The sequence below is a fragment of the Pteropus alecto genome, unplaced genomic scaffold, assembly GCF_000325575.1.
Source record: "Pteropus alecto unplaced genomic scaffold, ASM32557v1 scaffold8, whole genome shotgun sequence".
Lineage (NCBI taxonomy): Eukaryota > Metazoa > Chordata > Mammalia > Chiroptera > Pteropodidae > Pteropus > Pteropus alecto.
This window is the reverse complement of record NW_006494609.1, coordinates 22,684,513-22,699,243: the sequence shown is the minus strand read 5'-3', so window position 1 is coordinate 22,699,243 and position 14,731 is coordinate 22,684,513. Positions and strand designations below refer to the sequence as shown.

The 14,731-nt window shown below is 53.5% G+C and overlaps 1 protein-coding gene and 1 long non-coding RNA gene across 2 annotated transcripts in view; both read right to left on the bottom strand.

Moving 5' to 3' along the window:
• Nucleotides 1–1,356, bottom strand: part of DYNC1H1 (dynein cytoplasmic 1 heavy chain 1) — a 66,587-nt gene extending 65,231 nt beyond the window's left edge. Inside the window, 1 exon segment of the mRNA XM_025042127.1 lies at nt 1,350–1,356. Coding sequence (XP_024897895.1) covers nt 1,350–1,356 — 7 coding nt within the window.
• Nucleotides 1,357–4,235: 2,879 nt separating this feature from the next.
• LOC112473688 lies at nt 4,236–8,109 on the bottom strand. The gene is made up of 2 exons (XR_003044146.1): nt 5,849–8,109; nt 4,236–4,667 (listed from the first exon to the last, which is right to left on the bottom strand). It is a non-coding gene; the product is annotated as an uncharacterized LOC112473688 (long non-coding RNA).
• Nucleotides 8,110–14,731: the final 6,622 nt, after the last annotated feature.

The following is a 14,731-nucleotide window of genomic DNA, read 5'->3' as shown; positions in this document are numbered from 1 at the left end:
CGCCCTGGCTGGCCGCGCCGCCGCCGCCGCGCAGCTCCCTGGGACTTATAGTTCAGCGTTGGGCGGGGCCCCGCGGCCTCAGCGCCGCAAGTCCTTGAAGAAGGGAACTTGGCGCGCGGGTCAGTGGGGGGTTGTCAGGGGCCACGGACGTCTTGTTTATTGCTACGGCCGCAGCGAACAGCGGGGAGACGAAACACTCCATAAATATTGAATGAATGAACGATGCTAATGACGAGAGCTAACGTTTTTTAAGTACCCAGCTTGTGCCCACGATCTCTCGTTTAACGAGTATCTAAGACGTGTTAAGAGCTGAGATACAGTCATGACATACGTGTTATTACATATATACAAGGAGAGTGAGGACATTTATCAGTGGGGAAGGAGGTGAGGGCGTGTCACAGGGCTGGGCTGTTAAGAGGGAGGTTGGGAGGGGGCATTCCCAGCAGGGGAACTAGCCTCTGCAAAGGCAGAGGGGCCTGTAGGTCGCAGCTGGAGCACTGACTGCAGAGGCAATGTTAGGTGAAGCCAGGAGATGACACCTGAATGGTGGTGTAAAGCCAAGTCGCTGTGGGTCCTGACTGCTAATGACAAACGAATTCCCTCCAGGATGCTGTGAGCACCCAGGTGAGAGCACCCGCCTAGAACGATGATGCTCTTCTTGCTGCTGGGCTGGCACCATCATTTGTGGGCCTCGGCGTCTGGGTCCTCACAAGGCTGGGGCTGAGATGCCTGCGGCTAACGCTCCCCACAGCTACTGTCCACCCAGACAGGTCCTCCCTTACATCGAAATGGCGTTAGGGCCAGAATCCAGGCAGCTCACATCCTGGGTTTACAGATGACAGTTTCTTTTAAGGAGCATAAATAGCCTTTGATAGTTCAAACTCATAACTTGCTTCTTAAATTGCATGGAGAAAGGGAGGCCAAAGGCATTATTTTTACATCAGGGTGCCGCAGTCAGAGAGCTGAGTCCTGATTGGTGGGAAGATGATGGGATGATTTGGTTTCCCCAAATCATCTTGGAAAACTACAAAACATACATTATGCTTATCCTTGCTCAAGTACCAGGTGCCAGGCCCCAGCAGCTGCCAGAACACGGAGATTAATCAGATGATTCTTGTCATTAGGTAGCTAATGGAAGAGGGGATAGATTAATACCACACCCTCCTGCCTTCCGCCAGTCCACCCTTGGGTAATATGCCCAAGCAGGTCGAAATAACCTTCCAGGAACAATATAAGGCAACTGTAAAGAGTTTGTGATACAATCATAACAGCAATAAGTAATAACATCGCCAACAGCTAACACTGAATGATTACTCAATGCCAGGTGCTCTGCTAAGTGCTCCCCTCACCTTCCATGTTCTTTGGGGTAGGAGCAGGGATGAAGAGGGAACTCTATTAGGCGCAGGCCAGTGAACTCTGAACTGACTGCACACCAACTGAGACGCAGAAATCCACCAGTGACCTGGCACATGGAGAGAGGATGCCTGCAGGCTGCACTGTGAGTGAGTCAGCACTGGCTTGAGGACACAGCCGCTGGGCCGTCCCAGTGACTCCAACCTGGCCCCGAGCCAGGGCAGCAGGACCGCAGCCTGCAGATTCGCAGCCCTGTGTGACAGGCTTACAACTGAAATAAATGTTTACTTCCAGGAGGAACTCGAACAACCAATCTACCAGGATTCATACAGCTGACCAAAAGTGCTTGCATTCACTTTTTTAAAAGATGTTTGTTGTATTTGATAAAGAACAATAAGAATGGTCAAGATTGATTGAGTGCTTACTGTACACAGGGTGTCAAGCCCTCTAAACTCCTATTCCAGGGGCTGGCTAGGCTACCCCAGGGCCCCAAGGTGTGGGCTTCTTCTTGTGAGATGCCCCTTTGGCCTCCTGCTGGACTCTGCCCCTCCCCCCTCATGTCCCAAGCTGCCCCAGGCGGCTCTCTCCCACCCAATCCTCTCCCACTGCTCGCTCTATGTGGCATCGCAGTTTTCTTCTGTTCATAGTAGAATTGGCTTTCAGTTGGCAGTGGGCAGGGACGCAGGGCCCCAAGGTGTGGGCTTCTTCTTGTGAGATGCCCCTTTGGCCTCCTGCTGGACTCTGCCCCTCCCCCCTCATGTCCCAAGCTGCCCCAGGCGGCTCTCTCCCACCCAATCCTCTCCCACTGCTCGCTCTATGTGGCATCGCAGTTTTCTTCTGTTCATAGTAGAATTGGCTTTCAGTGGGCAGTGGGCAGGGGACGCTGGAAAGACGTTTCGTTTCAAGTTGCTGGGGGATGATAGTGACCGCTAAGGAGACGCTTGTGTTTTATTGGCGATGTTGTGTTTTATTGTAGAAGTTGGCGGTGAGTGTCTACACGGAGACCACGTCCACGCCCCACCCCTGTCCTTAAAGTACTGCACTGGGTGGCCCCTCGAATCAAATCCCGGCTAGTCTCATCCCCGCCCTTCCTTCCCCTCTCCCACTCCCAATCCGGGGGCCCGAGCCCCTCAACGGAAGCCCTGCCGACCCAGCACCTCCGTGCTCGGCGCCTGGGATCGCCGTTCTTCGACATTACACTTTCGGCTGGCCCATTCATTCATTCATTCATTCACTCACTCACTCATTCCACGGGCTCGTTCTCAGGACCAGCGGGGCCTGGCCCAACACGGGTGCGGGCTTAATGGCTGTGAGTCCAATGCCTTACCGCCGGGCCACGGGGTGCTGGCGCTGGCAGCAGCAGCGGGTCCGCAAGGCACCTTTGGGATTTTGACCTTCCCAGCGGCTGCCGGCGCGGAGCTCCACCCACCTATGGATCACTCAGCTACAAGACGCTTTCTGATGAAACTCCTCCCAGGATCCATCCCCTTTTCTGTCTAGGTACCTTGTTAAGAGAGCCTCGGGGTAAGGCTGGAACCAAATAGGGCTCCTGCGAGCTTCGAGCCCAGCTGGGGGTGGTTGTGGGGCCGGAGGGGAAAGCGCCCCGAAGCAACAGAGCGGTCTCCCTGCGCCCTCTAGTGTTGCGGGGGAGGACGTGCACCGAGGCCCCTTCCCAGCCCGCAGCCCCTGCCGCCCCGGCGGCGCCACCCAGCTCACCTTCCCAAGGTCATGTGGGTCACCTGTTAAGTGATATCAACGGCGGTGAGCAGAGGGGAATGCCAGCCCGTGGCCCGGCCTGCATCTCACCACCCATTGGTAAAGTTAGAGAAGTTTGTCTCCAACTGCGCTGACAATTCACAGCTGCTCTCAAGCCCTCCGCCCCGACGCTGCCCTAGCCGCTCCTCTCTGGAGGTACCCGCCCCTTCTCTTACGGAAGAACTGTCCGTGGCCCCAGCCAAGGCCACGAATCCCTGGATGCGCTGGGCCGCATCCCCTCTCATAGACGTGGCCTCTGAAATTCGCCCCTTGCTCGCAAACGTTCTCCCTCCGTACTAAACTGCTCCCAGCGGTGTCCAGCCCGTTCCAACGCATCCCTCTTTAAGAAAGAGGAGGAAACGCTTCCGCCTTCCTGCCCGCCCCTCTCCGCCTCTTCCATGCTTTCCTCAGGAAAACTCCTTGGTCATGAATACGTGGGGACCGCCTCTGACCTGTCTGGAACAAAGTGATCAGGTGCTCCCAGCCCACCCCCCACGTTCCAGGGCAGGTGCTCTAGTGGAGGTCACCGAGGGCCCCGCATGGCCAAATCCAGTGACAAGCTCTCTGTCTGCATCTTGTTGACTGCTGGACGGCGTGGACACGGCAGGGCACCCCCTCCTTTAGGCACTTCCTTCACCTGGCTTTTGGTGGCACACTCAGCCCTCAGGTGGCTTTTGTGTTCTAACAACACTCCCTCCCCGGTGACCTCCTGGCCTTCGGACACTCCGTACATCCCTCCATTGAGGACTCCTGGCCTTAGGAGGGCGGCTGCCTGCGGGTGGAGTGTTCTAGAACATGCCCATCAGGCCACACTGGCCGAACAGTGGTTCAAGTCCTCCAAGTCTTCGCTGACCCTCCACGCCCTCCTGACTTTCTGTCCACCTGTTCTGTTACTGAGAGAGGCGTCGGACTTCAGATTATAACCGTGCAGTGGTCTCTCTCACTACAGCAACACATAGTTTGGGGCGTGCCACCTGTGGGTGTGGTAATATTCTAGTAACCGTTAGAATCTATGTGCTGATCACACCTGAGGGTTCACTGTAGTTTTTCAACTTTGCTGTATGTTTGAAAATTTCTATAATACAATGTCAGAAATATCTGTATCTTAATTACTAAAGTTTTTTTTAAAAAAATTTATTTAAAAAATACAATTGTTGTCCTTATCTAGTTACATATATGAATGGACTCGGTGCAAACCATGATCTCAGAGGGTGCTCAAGGATCTCCTGAGCATCCGCCCAGAAACAGGTGCCCAGGTCACTGGGCTAGCTGGCACCAAACGCAGGCCAAAGGGCGTCCTGACACCTAGTGGCTTCTCGGTGTAACTGCAGGTCGCGCCCCGCCGGGCTGGGTGCCGCACCTGTTGCTTCCAGGATCGCAGAGCGGTCCCCACCGTCCCCGATCTTGTCTTAACCACCCCCGACCCTCCTGCTGCCCTAGCCAACGTCCCGTCCTTTCCACGCAGGGTGGGGCTGCGCCAGGTGCTGTCACTCGTCAGGCAGAACACCAAAACGCAGCCACAAGCAGCAGCCTCCATCCCTCGGCAGCATATTCAGAGACTTAAAGACAAAAAAAAAGTCAAGCAATTCTTCCTTAACCTCCTCTCTCAATACTGCCCCTTCAGAATTTAAAAAGTGAGGTGGACAACTAAATGTCATGTGGTATCCTTGATGGGATCCTGACAGAAAAAGGACATGGAGAAACTAACAACATTTGAACAAACTATGGATTCTAGTTAATAATAATGTATCAACATTGTTTCATCAATTGTAGCAAATGTACCCTACACATAACATAAAGTGTTAATAATAAGGGAAATTGCATGCTGGGGGATCTCTGTGCTTTAAATTCTTCTGTAAATCTAAAACTGCTCTAAAAAAAGTAAAATCTATTAAAAAAGAGAAAGTGAGGCAGTGGATGTTGTGATGACCACGTCTGTCAGTGAGCCCCTCCACTCGAGAGCAGACGCCCTGATGCGGCTAATGGGCAGCTTCGAGACTCGGGGAATGGGAGTTCTGAACTGGCAGAGCCCAGTGTGCAAAGCTGCAGGCCCCCCTCCGTTGTGCAAGCTGCATCTGTGTGAACAGCCCCAAGCCAGGACACACAGAGTGGCAATTTCACCCCCACTGGCCACCTAAGCACCTGCACAACCCTGTGTGGCAGCTTTGGAGCTCAGAGCCCTGGGCTGTGAATGATGCAGAGGAAGATGGCACCAGTCAGGCCCAGGTTTTCCTTGTGAAGATTCCACAGGCCGGGGTGGGGATCAGGGATGGGTGCTGGGGGCCTGAGCAGGGGCTGCCGCCTTTCCCTGGGGAAAAATGACAGAGATGCCAGTGTGGTCTGGAGTTCAGTAAGTAGAGGGCATCCTGCCTTCCGGCCCTGGGGTGCGTCCAGCTTGGTAAGAACAGCAAAGAGGCTTCCAGAGGTAGTGTCAGCGAGGCTGTTTTAGAACCCTGCAATGGCCTTAGCACACTCAGAATTAAGTTCCAAGTCCTTTCTGTGGTCACCTGTTACCTCTCTGATCATCTCCTACCACTCAAACCCACAGTCACTCCACTGCGGGCTCCCTCCCAAACCAGGGCCTTTGCATGTGCCGTGTTCTCCGCCTGGATGCTCCTCCCTCACTTCCTTTAAAGCCACTTCTCAGTAAGCCCTCACCCACCTCTTCTGTAAATCTGCCCCCACCTCCTGGCCCTTCCTATCCCTCTTCCCAGTTTTTGTTTTTCCCAGTAGCACTTACCGCTTATAGTATGATATCATTTATCTTTTACTGTCTCTTTCCTGCACTAGAAAGTAAATTCTATCAGTGCAGTGTCTGGTACCCTGTAGGTGTTCAATAAATACTTGTAGACTTGAATGAAGTAAATTGCTGGTGCTTGTTTTCTTTCAGCTTTTGCCCATTTCTCATCCCCTTTCTTCCAGTTCTGGCTTCCAGGTTCCTCACTCACTGTGCTTCTCCTCGTTTCCTGGCGATGCCCGACATACTTCCTGCCCCTGGGGTAAAGGACTCAAGACACCAGTTCTGCCCCGGTGGGAAGGGGAGAATGGGAAGTCGCTGGCTCCAGCCTCCATGGTCACCATTATCTTGAGCAGTTAACAGTAGGGAATGGGAGAGCCAACGTGGCTCGGGTGACTCTGCACAGCATGGGGACTGTGGTGATGTGCGCTCCCAGTCGTCTCGCCCATCATAGCCTGTCGGTGCAAAAGCCACCTGGCGGAGGGTTTGCCGGTTGCGCAGGCTGACGCCTGGGTCCAACCGAGGCTCATCCACTTCCAGGCTCTGCGGCCTCAGCAAAGGCTCTCCCCGTCTCTGCGCCTCGCCGACACTACTGCACCGTCACTGTGGTTGTCGACTTAGTAAGATAACAAAAGTCAAGTGGCCCGTATCCAAAGGGTGTAGGTCCGCGCCACATACCTACTACCTGCGACTTGGTCGCTTAAGTCAGCCACGGACAGGGGCTCTGCTCCGCTCAACAATCTGATTCAAGGCCAGCTTTCTGAGCAGCTGGAGAGGGGTCCCCGCTTCACATCGGCAGGGCATTTCTACGCACTCTGCGTCCCGTGGGCGTCGGGCAATCTTGTTCTTCGGGGCACGCTGTGCCCATTTCACTCACAGGCGAGGGGCCTGAGGCCCTGATCACTCTGACAGAGCCTGCCCACGGCCGCAGGAGGCCGGGGCCTCGCAGCAGTCCGCGAGCTTCGCCGTCCCGAACCCGGGTTTTAGGTCTGGGTCTCTCGCGCCCTTTCCCGCCGCAGATAAAACCCAGGTTCAAGGACGCCGCCGCCTCGGTCACGTGGCGGAGTGTCTCTCGGTCACGTGACCGGCGACCCTTCCGGTCTTGTGAATCTTCGGACCAATCCCCGCGGCCGGGACGAGGAGGCCTTGGGATTGGCCCTTCCCGGTCAGGGGGCGGGACTTCGCCCGGAGGAACGGAAGCAGAGGACGCCCCTCCCCGCTGGATTCTGTCATCCGCGTGAATCCCGCTCGCGCTCGCTCGCGAGACCCAACGCCCCGTGGGCGCCTCCAAGACCCACAATGCACCGGGCAGGGGCGGGGCAGTCGCGAGTTGGTGGGAACTCGCGCGGCGGTTGCGTCATCTTTCCGAGCCGGCCTGGCGTTTACGGCGCTTTTCGCTCTGAAATCTTTGCTCGGCTTCGTTTTATCTGGAGAGTGGGACAGATATCTTAACGTGATCCCTCGGTCCTGCCGCCGCCGTCCCATCCCTGCCTCAAGCCCCTGTTTCCGCGACCTCTTCCGAAGCCCTGGGTTCCTTCCTCAGTTGTGTCATGGGCCGGCTTGCGCTCCAAGCCATTCATTTGATTTTTCTCGATCCAGCTACACCAGGGATAGTCAAGCCGTGGTCCTCAGCTGCCTTCTGGGTGCTGTGACCCCCCCTTCAAATTATATGCAGAATGGGCTGTGTAGGCGCTTCTGTGATTGGAGGGGGCGGTGGGAGTGGCTTTCAGCAAACTCAGGGGACCCTCAAGGGACTGTCTCCCCGCTGGACTAACAGGACCCTAATTTGTCCATCTGTGTGGACAGATGGCAGCGCGGGGCCTGGCACGGAGGTTCGAAGGGGCGTTTTAGACAGAAGAGAGTATCCTAACTTTATTTTTCTCAAGTACCTTCTGCACACACCTCGGTGCGTTCCTACAGGAATATTTGCTAGTACCTGCATACAACTTTTGAGTGCACGTCTCCCCGTTGGGATTAGGCTCTTCCCTCTGTGGGATCGCTCGTTCGGTCATCTTCCCGTCGAACGTTGACTGAGCCTGTGTGCCTGGGCTCGGAGGGGTCGAGCACTGGAGACACTAGTTCTGTCTCTGTAATGGTCAGACACTGGAGACATAGTGCTGAGCAAGCCCGGGCCCCGTTCTGGGGAGCTCATGGCATAGCAGGGGAGACAGTCAAGTTGGAAATAAGAGGGGAAGCTGTGAGAGCCTCCGGGTTGGGACACCTCCGAGACCGAAGGATAAATAGCTGCTAATCAAGTCAGAGCGAGAGGGGGAAGGCTCGTGGGTAAGATGTGGCTGGTCACACGGGGAAGATAGAGAAGGTAGCGAGGCCAACGTTTTGACCCTTGGGAGTTGCTAGGCAGACTGATCAGGGGAGTGTTTTGGGTAGATCTCTCTGGCTGCAGCCGAGCCAGCTAGCTGTTCATGTGAGGGATACAAGGGCAGGAGGGAGTTGAGCAGGCAGAGGACGGAAAGGGGAACAGTGGGGCGCAGGCTGGACTTAGATCTGAGCATGCGCAGAGAGCCTTTTTGGACCTCGGTTTGCCCCTCTCTGTAGTGCAGGAGTCGCACTCCACATTCAGGGTCCTCCCACTTCTGATTCAAATATAGCAATACCCCAGGTGGGCGAGAGTAAGTGATAAAAACAGAGAGAACAGGAAGGAGGGAGGTGGGAGTGACACAAACAAAGGGGACACTGGGAAGGGCAGGGTTTTGAGGGGAGAGCAGGACCCAGATGCCTGTCCAGGTCAGAGGGCCGTTCTTAGACTCAGACCCTCTATTGTCCTGGTATGTGACCTTGGGCCATTCACCCCAGCTCCCTAGGTCTCAGGTTGTGCCTCCGTAATATAAGGATAGCAGTAATGCTAGGTGATGGTGTCTTTGAGTTTTAGGGGATGCCATAGTCAGGAACTGCAATTCTGGAAAAAAGTACACATTGACTTACAGATAAAATACTCTAGAAAAATACATAAGCTGGTAACACAGTTTGCCTCTGGGGAGTAGAAATGGCTGGCTGGCTGCCGATGCCGGTGAGGGCACAGAGGTTTGGAAGGAAACATTTTCTTTTTTCCTGTGTTTTCTTTTTAAAATTTGAACAACAGTGGCAAATCAGAGCAAGAGATGTCAGACCTTCCTGTTACAGCGGGGCACACACCAGGTGCTCGATAAAGACTTGAAAGCAGAGGTTGCGTTAGCAAGGGCACGTGCTGGGTACCTGGACGCCAGCGTTCTGATCGAGGGTCTGTCGACAGACGCTGGGTTTTAGTTTCTCCCTCTGTAAATGTGGGGACAAGTGAGGGCTTTGTGGAGGGCAAAGTAAGATCTTAGGACCCTGCTGGTCTGTTTGGATTCTTTGCTATTGACTAGTGACCTTGGCTAAATCACTTAATCCCTCAGAACCTCCATGTTCTCATCAAAAAATGGAAATCTGACAACATTTAATCGTTGTGTGAATCCGACAGGACGCTGTGTGTGTCCAGAAGGCCAGCCCAGCATGCCGTCGGTGCTCAGGAAACATTACAGCCATTCTTTCTCCTCTTCCAGCTTTGAAGAGCCTGTGGCTGTTGGGTTGGAGAAGTGTAAACAACTGGTTAATGTTCGTTTCTTTCATCCCACAGAGCTTAATTTCACTTAAAGTCTTTTAGAATTCATGATGCTGGGAGGACAGGTCAGGAGGGGCAGAGTGTTCCGTGTATGGGACACTCCGACGAGGGACTGTGTACAAGCAGCAGAGTGTGAGGAGGCTCAGGCAGGCGTCCCATCTGCTGGCAAGGGAGGGGGTGGTCACATGGTCGATGGCGCTCCCCCGTGCTCTGGTGGAAGCGCCTTGTCGTGCCCCGCGCTGGTGGTGAGGACCGGTATGTGGTCGTCGGAGACCTGAGTTTCTGACACAGCCCCAGTGTCAACTCAGGTGGTGCAGATTTGGGGGATCGCCTAGGAGCCACGACACAGCCTGGGGCCAGGCACTGCTGCTCCGCTAAGCCTGGTCCTGGTCCTGGGGCCCCTCGCCGATGAGGCAACTTGCCACCTGAAGCCATGCCACTCTCCAGGCTGCAAGAAAAAGCTGGAGAGAGAGGCAGACGGAAGCTACTGTTGCTCGGCCACTTGTTGGCTTGGGCGCTGGACCTGTGGTGTTCATTGTGATGAGTGAGAGGTCATTCAGGCCCTTTGGCCCGACGCACTCCTAGGGCTTTGCTGGGGGCCTTCGTGGTGACATCGGTGATCTAGGAGTGCTCTGGAGATGCCATTCCCCGACACATTGCCCACATGGCCTTCGCCAGCCAGACTCTTGTAGGTGCCTGTAGAGCAACGAGCACAGTTCCCGACATTCAGACTCTGCGTTGAAGGGGAAAGCAAGCGAGCGAGGTGCACCTCCTGTATTTATTTAATGTTGCTATGAAATGCACGTCGCCTCCCAGCTCTGTCGAGGTTTTGAATCGCTCCCTCCCCGAGCTGCTGAGAATGGCCGCAGTCTTCAGGACTGTTCTCCCACTCAGCAGCGTGAGTCTCGTCTCTGGAAGCCTCGTGTCTTCCAGCGGATGAACTGGAAAGCAGGTCCCACCACGTAGCTGGAAGCCCCCTCCCCTCCCCCTGCACGCGGCTGCCTGGCAGGAAGAGCTCTGAGCTGGAGAGGCCGTGTCAACTGCCGGCCTCCCGCGCTGCTCCTTGCTGTGGCCTGGGCTGGTTGACAACCCTCTGCTGCCAGTACAGCTGTGCTGTGCCCAGGGAGGTCTGCCCTTTGCTCCCAGCTCCTGGCGGGCTGCCTGAGCCCCGGAATGTGGTCTGATGAGCGTCTTCATTTACCTGGGGGACCTTGGCCATGCTGGAGAGTCTGTGCTAACAGCGGGATTTGGCAGGGGCGGGGTGGGGGGGTCTTGGCCGTGCAGCAGCAGCTCACCCTTTGGAGGGTCTGGACAGTAAGGTCAGCCACGTAGATGTGACCGGCTCTCAGTAAAATGCCAGACACCAGGGCTCAGGTGTGGGCCCCTGGCTGGCGACACTCCTCGGGGAGAGGACAGCTGGGCGCTCCGAGGCTGCGCTCTCCTGGGTGACCCTGCCCTGTGCATGTTTTCGGGCTGCTGACGTTAATCTGTGTTCTTTCACTCATAGACAGTATAACAGCCTCACTCACCTCTGTGAGTTCTAGGGAACTGTGGAACCTGAGGGTGGCTTTGGGGACATCCTGAACTTGGCGACTGTCTCTGGAGCATCGGGCAGAGTGCGGGCTCCTGGAAAGCCTGTTTCTCATCTCCACCCATCACTCCGGTGCTTGGGCTTCACTCATGAAGCAGGCGTTTCATCCCAGGCTTTGTGAAACCTACGAGGAAACAATTCCGGAAGAAGCAACTCGAGATTTGCCAGCAAAATCTTTCAGTATAGAATCATCTGGACTTTGGCATCATTGAATGAAAGAAAGGCTTAAAACAGTGCATTCAGTAGTAACGCTTCCTACGTCTATTATTTGCTTTCAGCTCAAGACCACCCAGTGACCGTGGCTGTTGGGGTCAGCTTGGATTTCGTGCCCTCTGTGGCAAAGTCCACATGATGCCCAGCATGGCGGTTTGCGAGAGGCTCCATTCCTGTGCGGGAGGTGACCTTGCTCTGGTCTCCAGCCCTCAGGCAGCGTGCTCGCTCCGGGTGGCTTCTGAGGGAGGAACCCTCTTCCAGTGAGGTCTGAACCCCCTTAAGTGTGTGCCCAGCAGGTTCCTTGGGGCTCTGCTCACCGGCCTCATGGCAGAAGTGGAAGCCTCAGCTCACAAGCCAGAGTGGAACCTGGGGCTCCAGGAGACAGTCCTGGAGGAACGGCTCAGCAGGACCCATCTGCGCCGGCGAGGGGGCCCCTACGTCCACACTAATGTGAGGCAGCGTCTACAAGATGTGTTTGGAGACAGAAATGAAGACAAACGAGGCCACCAAATCTGAGAGACATCAGCCCTAGACTGACTTCTCAACGTTACGGTTTAGTGCTGCATCTGCCTGTTTGCCCCGTGCCTCCGAGTCCACAGTGTGCGTGGTGCGTGTGCGTGTGAGTGGGGAGAGTGCTGGACACTTACAGAACAGGATCCCCTTGGATAAAAGCTATTTCCTGCAGAAAAAAGGATATAATTCCAGGGGGTCGCTTGAAGCTCATCCCGGCCCTGGGGTCAGCCACCCCACTGCTCTTCCGCCATAGCTGTGCTGAGTTGTCTGCCGGGCTGTTTTTTATTACAGGAGTTAAGATTTTTTTTTTTTGGTAACTATACAAGATGGATGTTAATTTACTGTAGTGATCCCTTCGCAATGTAAGTATGTCGAGTCATACTTGCCGGCGTGTCCATGGCCAGCCAGATTATTCTAGATACCTATGGAGTGGCGAATGCATTTCCCGCTCTGCGGTGTACCTCACACTCGTACAGAGCTGTATATGTCAATTGTATCTCAATAAAACCAGGGAAGAAGATGGGTCAAAAACCTCTTGGGAACGGCTCGCAATCAGTCTGTAATTCATCATCCTATAAAAAACCCCATAAAGCCTAGATTGGCTCCAGCGTCTATTTAACTGTACTTCTAAGAGCCCCATGGGAGTGAGCCCGGCCAGCTCTACCCTGGGCTGGGTGAGACCAGGAGCGGCGGAAAGGAGACAGAGTCGAGTCGCTTTACCCGACTCCCGCAGCTCTCTGGAATGTTCACGATGCTTTTGTAAGCAGCAGAGAAACATGAGACAGCATGCCAGCGGGAGAACGCTCGTCTCTTCACCTCCAGGAATGACTCGCTTCTTAAAAAAAAAAAAAAAGAGTTCATTTTAGTGCTTTTCAAACTTTTTGGTAGTGGAACCCATTTTCCCCACAAATGAAATCTTATGTAAATCCACGTCTATTAAATAAGAGCTGAATTTTTGATGAGCTGTATAGGTTCCTATTAGTAACATAAAGTTGATGAGGCCGGAAGCTAATGAGTTGGTCTCCGAAGTGTTGAAATTTGCTAAGTATGTTTTTTTTTTAAAGTAGTTAAAATACTACAGAACTTAAGTTTACATAAAAGCAATAGCTTCTGAAGTGTGGGTGTAGGAAACTGGGCCGGACGGTTTGTTTCTGAGGCCCGTCCAGTCTGAGAAGAGCAGGGACAGAAGCCCTCCGTGTTCACGGCCACCCCTCGACTCTGCAGGTCCCAGGGCCTCTCCAGTGGGCCTGGGGCCCCGTCACATGTTCACTGCTTTCCCTTAAAATGTTCTGGGTGTTTCTACAGTGTGACATAGTGGCGAGGGGCTGGGACTGTGGGCCACACTGTGGATTGAAACTGGCTCAATTCAGTACTCATGTGACCTTGGGCAAGCGACTCGGCTTAACCTTTGTGTTCCTCGGTTTTCTCATTGTCCCCGAGGATAATAGAGGCAAACACTCTGACGGGTGGTGAGGCTTATCTGCCACAGGTAAGCGAGGCACCTACAGCAGCCCGTGGCGCGGAGGCCGCAGAGGGAAATCGTTACCGCTGATGGTGTCACACGCGTTCTCGTGGGAGGACACGCAAAGCCTGTTCGGTTTTGCTGTGGCGTCTTGCTCCCTTGAGATCAGTGCAGTGTGCCTCTACTTAGTAAGTCCTCTCAAGAATTCTTGTGCCAAAGGAAGTTACTAAACACTAAGGCTGCCTCCAATTTCAGGATGGGAGGTGGGAACACCCAGTCTAAGGACACAGCAATTTCAGTGGCCGTGCCAGATGTGAAGTGTCCCCTGGCCAGTGTCCCTGCTCCTGAGTGGAAGTGGCCGTGTGTGCTTCTCCACAATACCCTACGGGGCCACAGAACTCCGGGAGGTCCCAAGGCCACCCGCCACCTGGGGCTCGGTCCCTTTGAGGCACCTTGGCTCCAAGAGCTGCTTCTGCTCTTCCCCCAGCGGGGGGTAGTTGGAGGCCCCCTGACAGGTGAGAACACTAAGGAACACAGGCCACAACCCACCTGCTGGGGTGTCGATCAAGGACAAACATCAGGTGAGGATCATCGCAACGACTTGATGAAGTAACTTTATTCTAGGCCGCCTGGCGTTGACTTTTCAGTAACAGCTCGGTGAGGACAACGAGCTCCAACAAGAAGTGGGTGCACCAACTAAGACCCCCCAATTCATATTCTCGGCGACCCTGCTCCACTTACAAGACACTGACTTCTTTTCAGGAATCATTTTAAACATGATGATAAGGGCTCACAAACGGTTCAAGACTCTTAATTTGTCTACTCAAAAAATGAGAGGTTGCTGATAAAAAGTCATCTCTACTTTTTCCTTCAGAGAAGCAAAAAATGAGTTTACAGATGCTGTGGGGAAACCTGGATGCAGGTGACAGGCACAGCACAGGAGGCACCCAGCCGTGAGCTGAATGAGGCGTTCCAGCCCGGCTTCCGGCCAGTGTCCCTGGCGTGGCTGCCCGGACCCTAACTGTGACTTGACAGTGGTCAGAACCAGCTTGCGCAACACCATGGCTAAATTTAGTTTCATGATGAGCAATAAAATTTACATGTTCTTTATTTAGTCCATATAATACACCATTTTTAGAGTTTTTTTAAAATTAGATAAAAGAGCATATTAAATGGCAAGTGTATGAAGTTTCTCTTCATAAACAATGTCAAAACAAAAAGTTTTGAGTTACAAAATGTTAAAAAATATGTAGGTACTTAACATTTCACTAAAGCATAAAGTTACAGATATTTTTCTAAAGAAAAATAATTGTGCCACTTACCTAGTTTTGCTGTTTCTATGAACTTTTTTTTTTATTCTGTACATAGGACATTTTGTACAAAATATGAAGTCTACATTTTTATTACTTATTACCATAAAACAAAGATACAATGTATGTACAATATTAAAAGGAAGCCATACTAAAGCCACACTAAAAAGACACTCGGAATAGTGACATTTCTGAT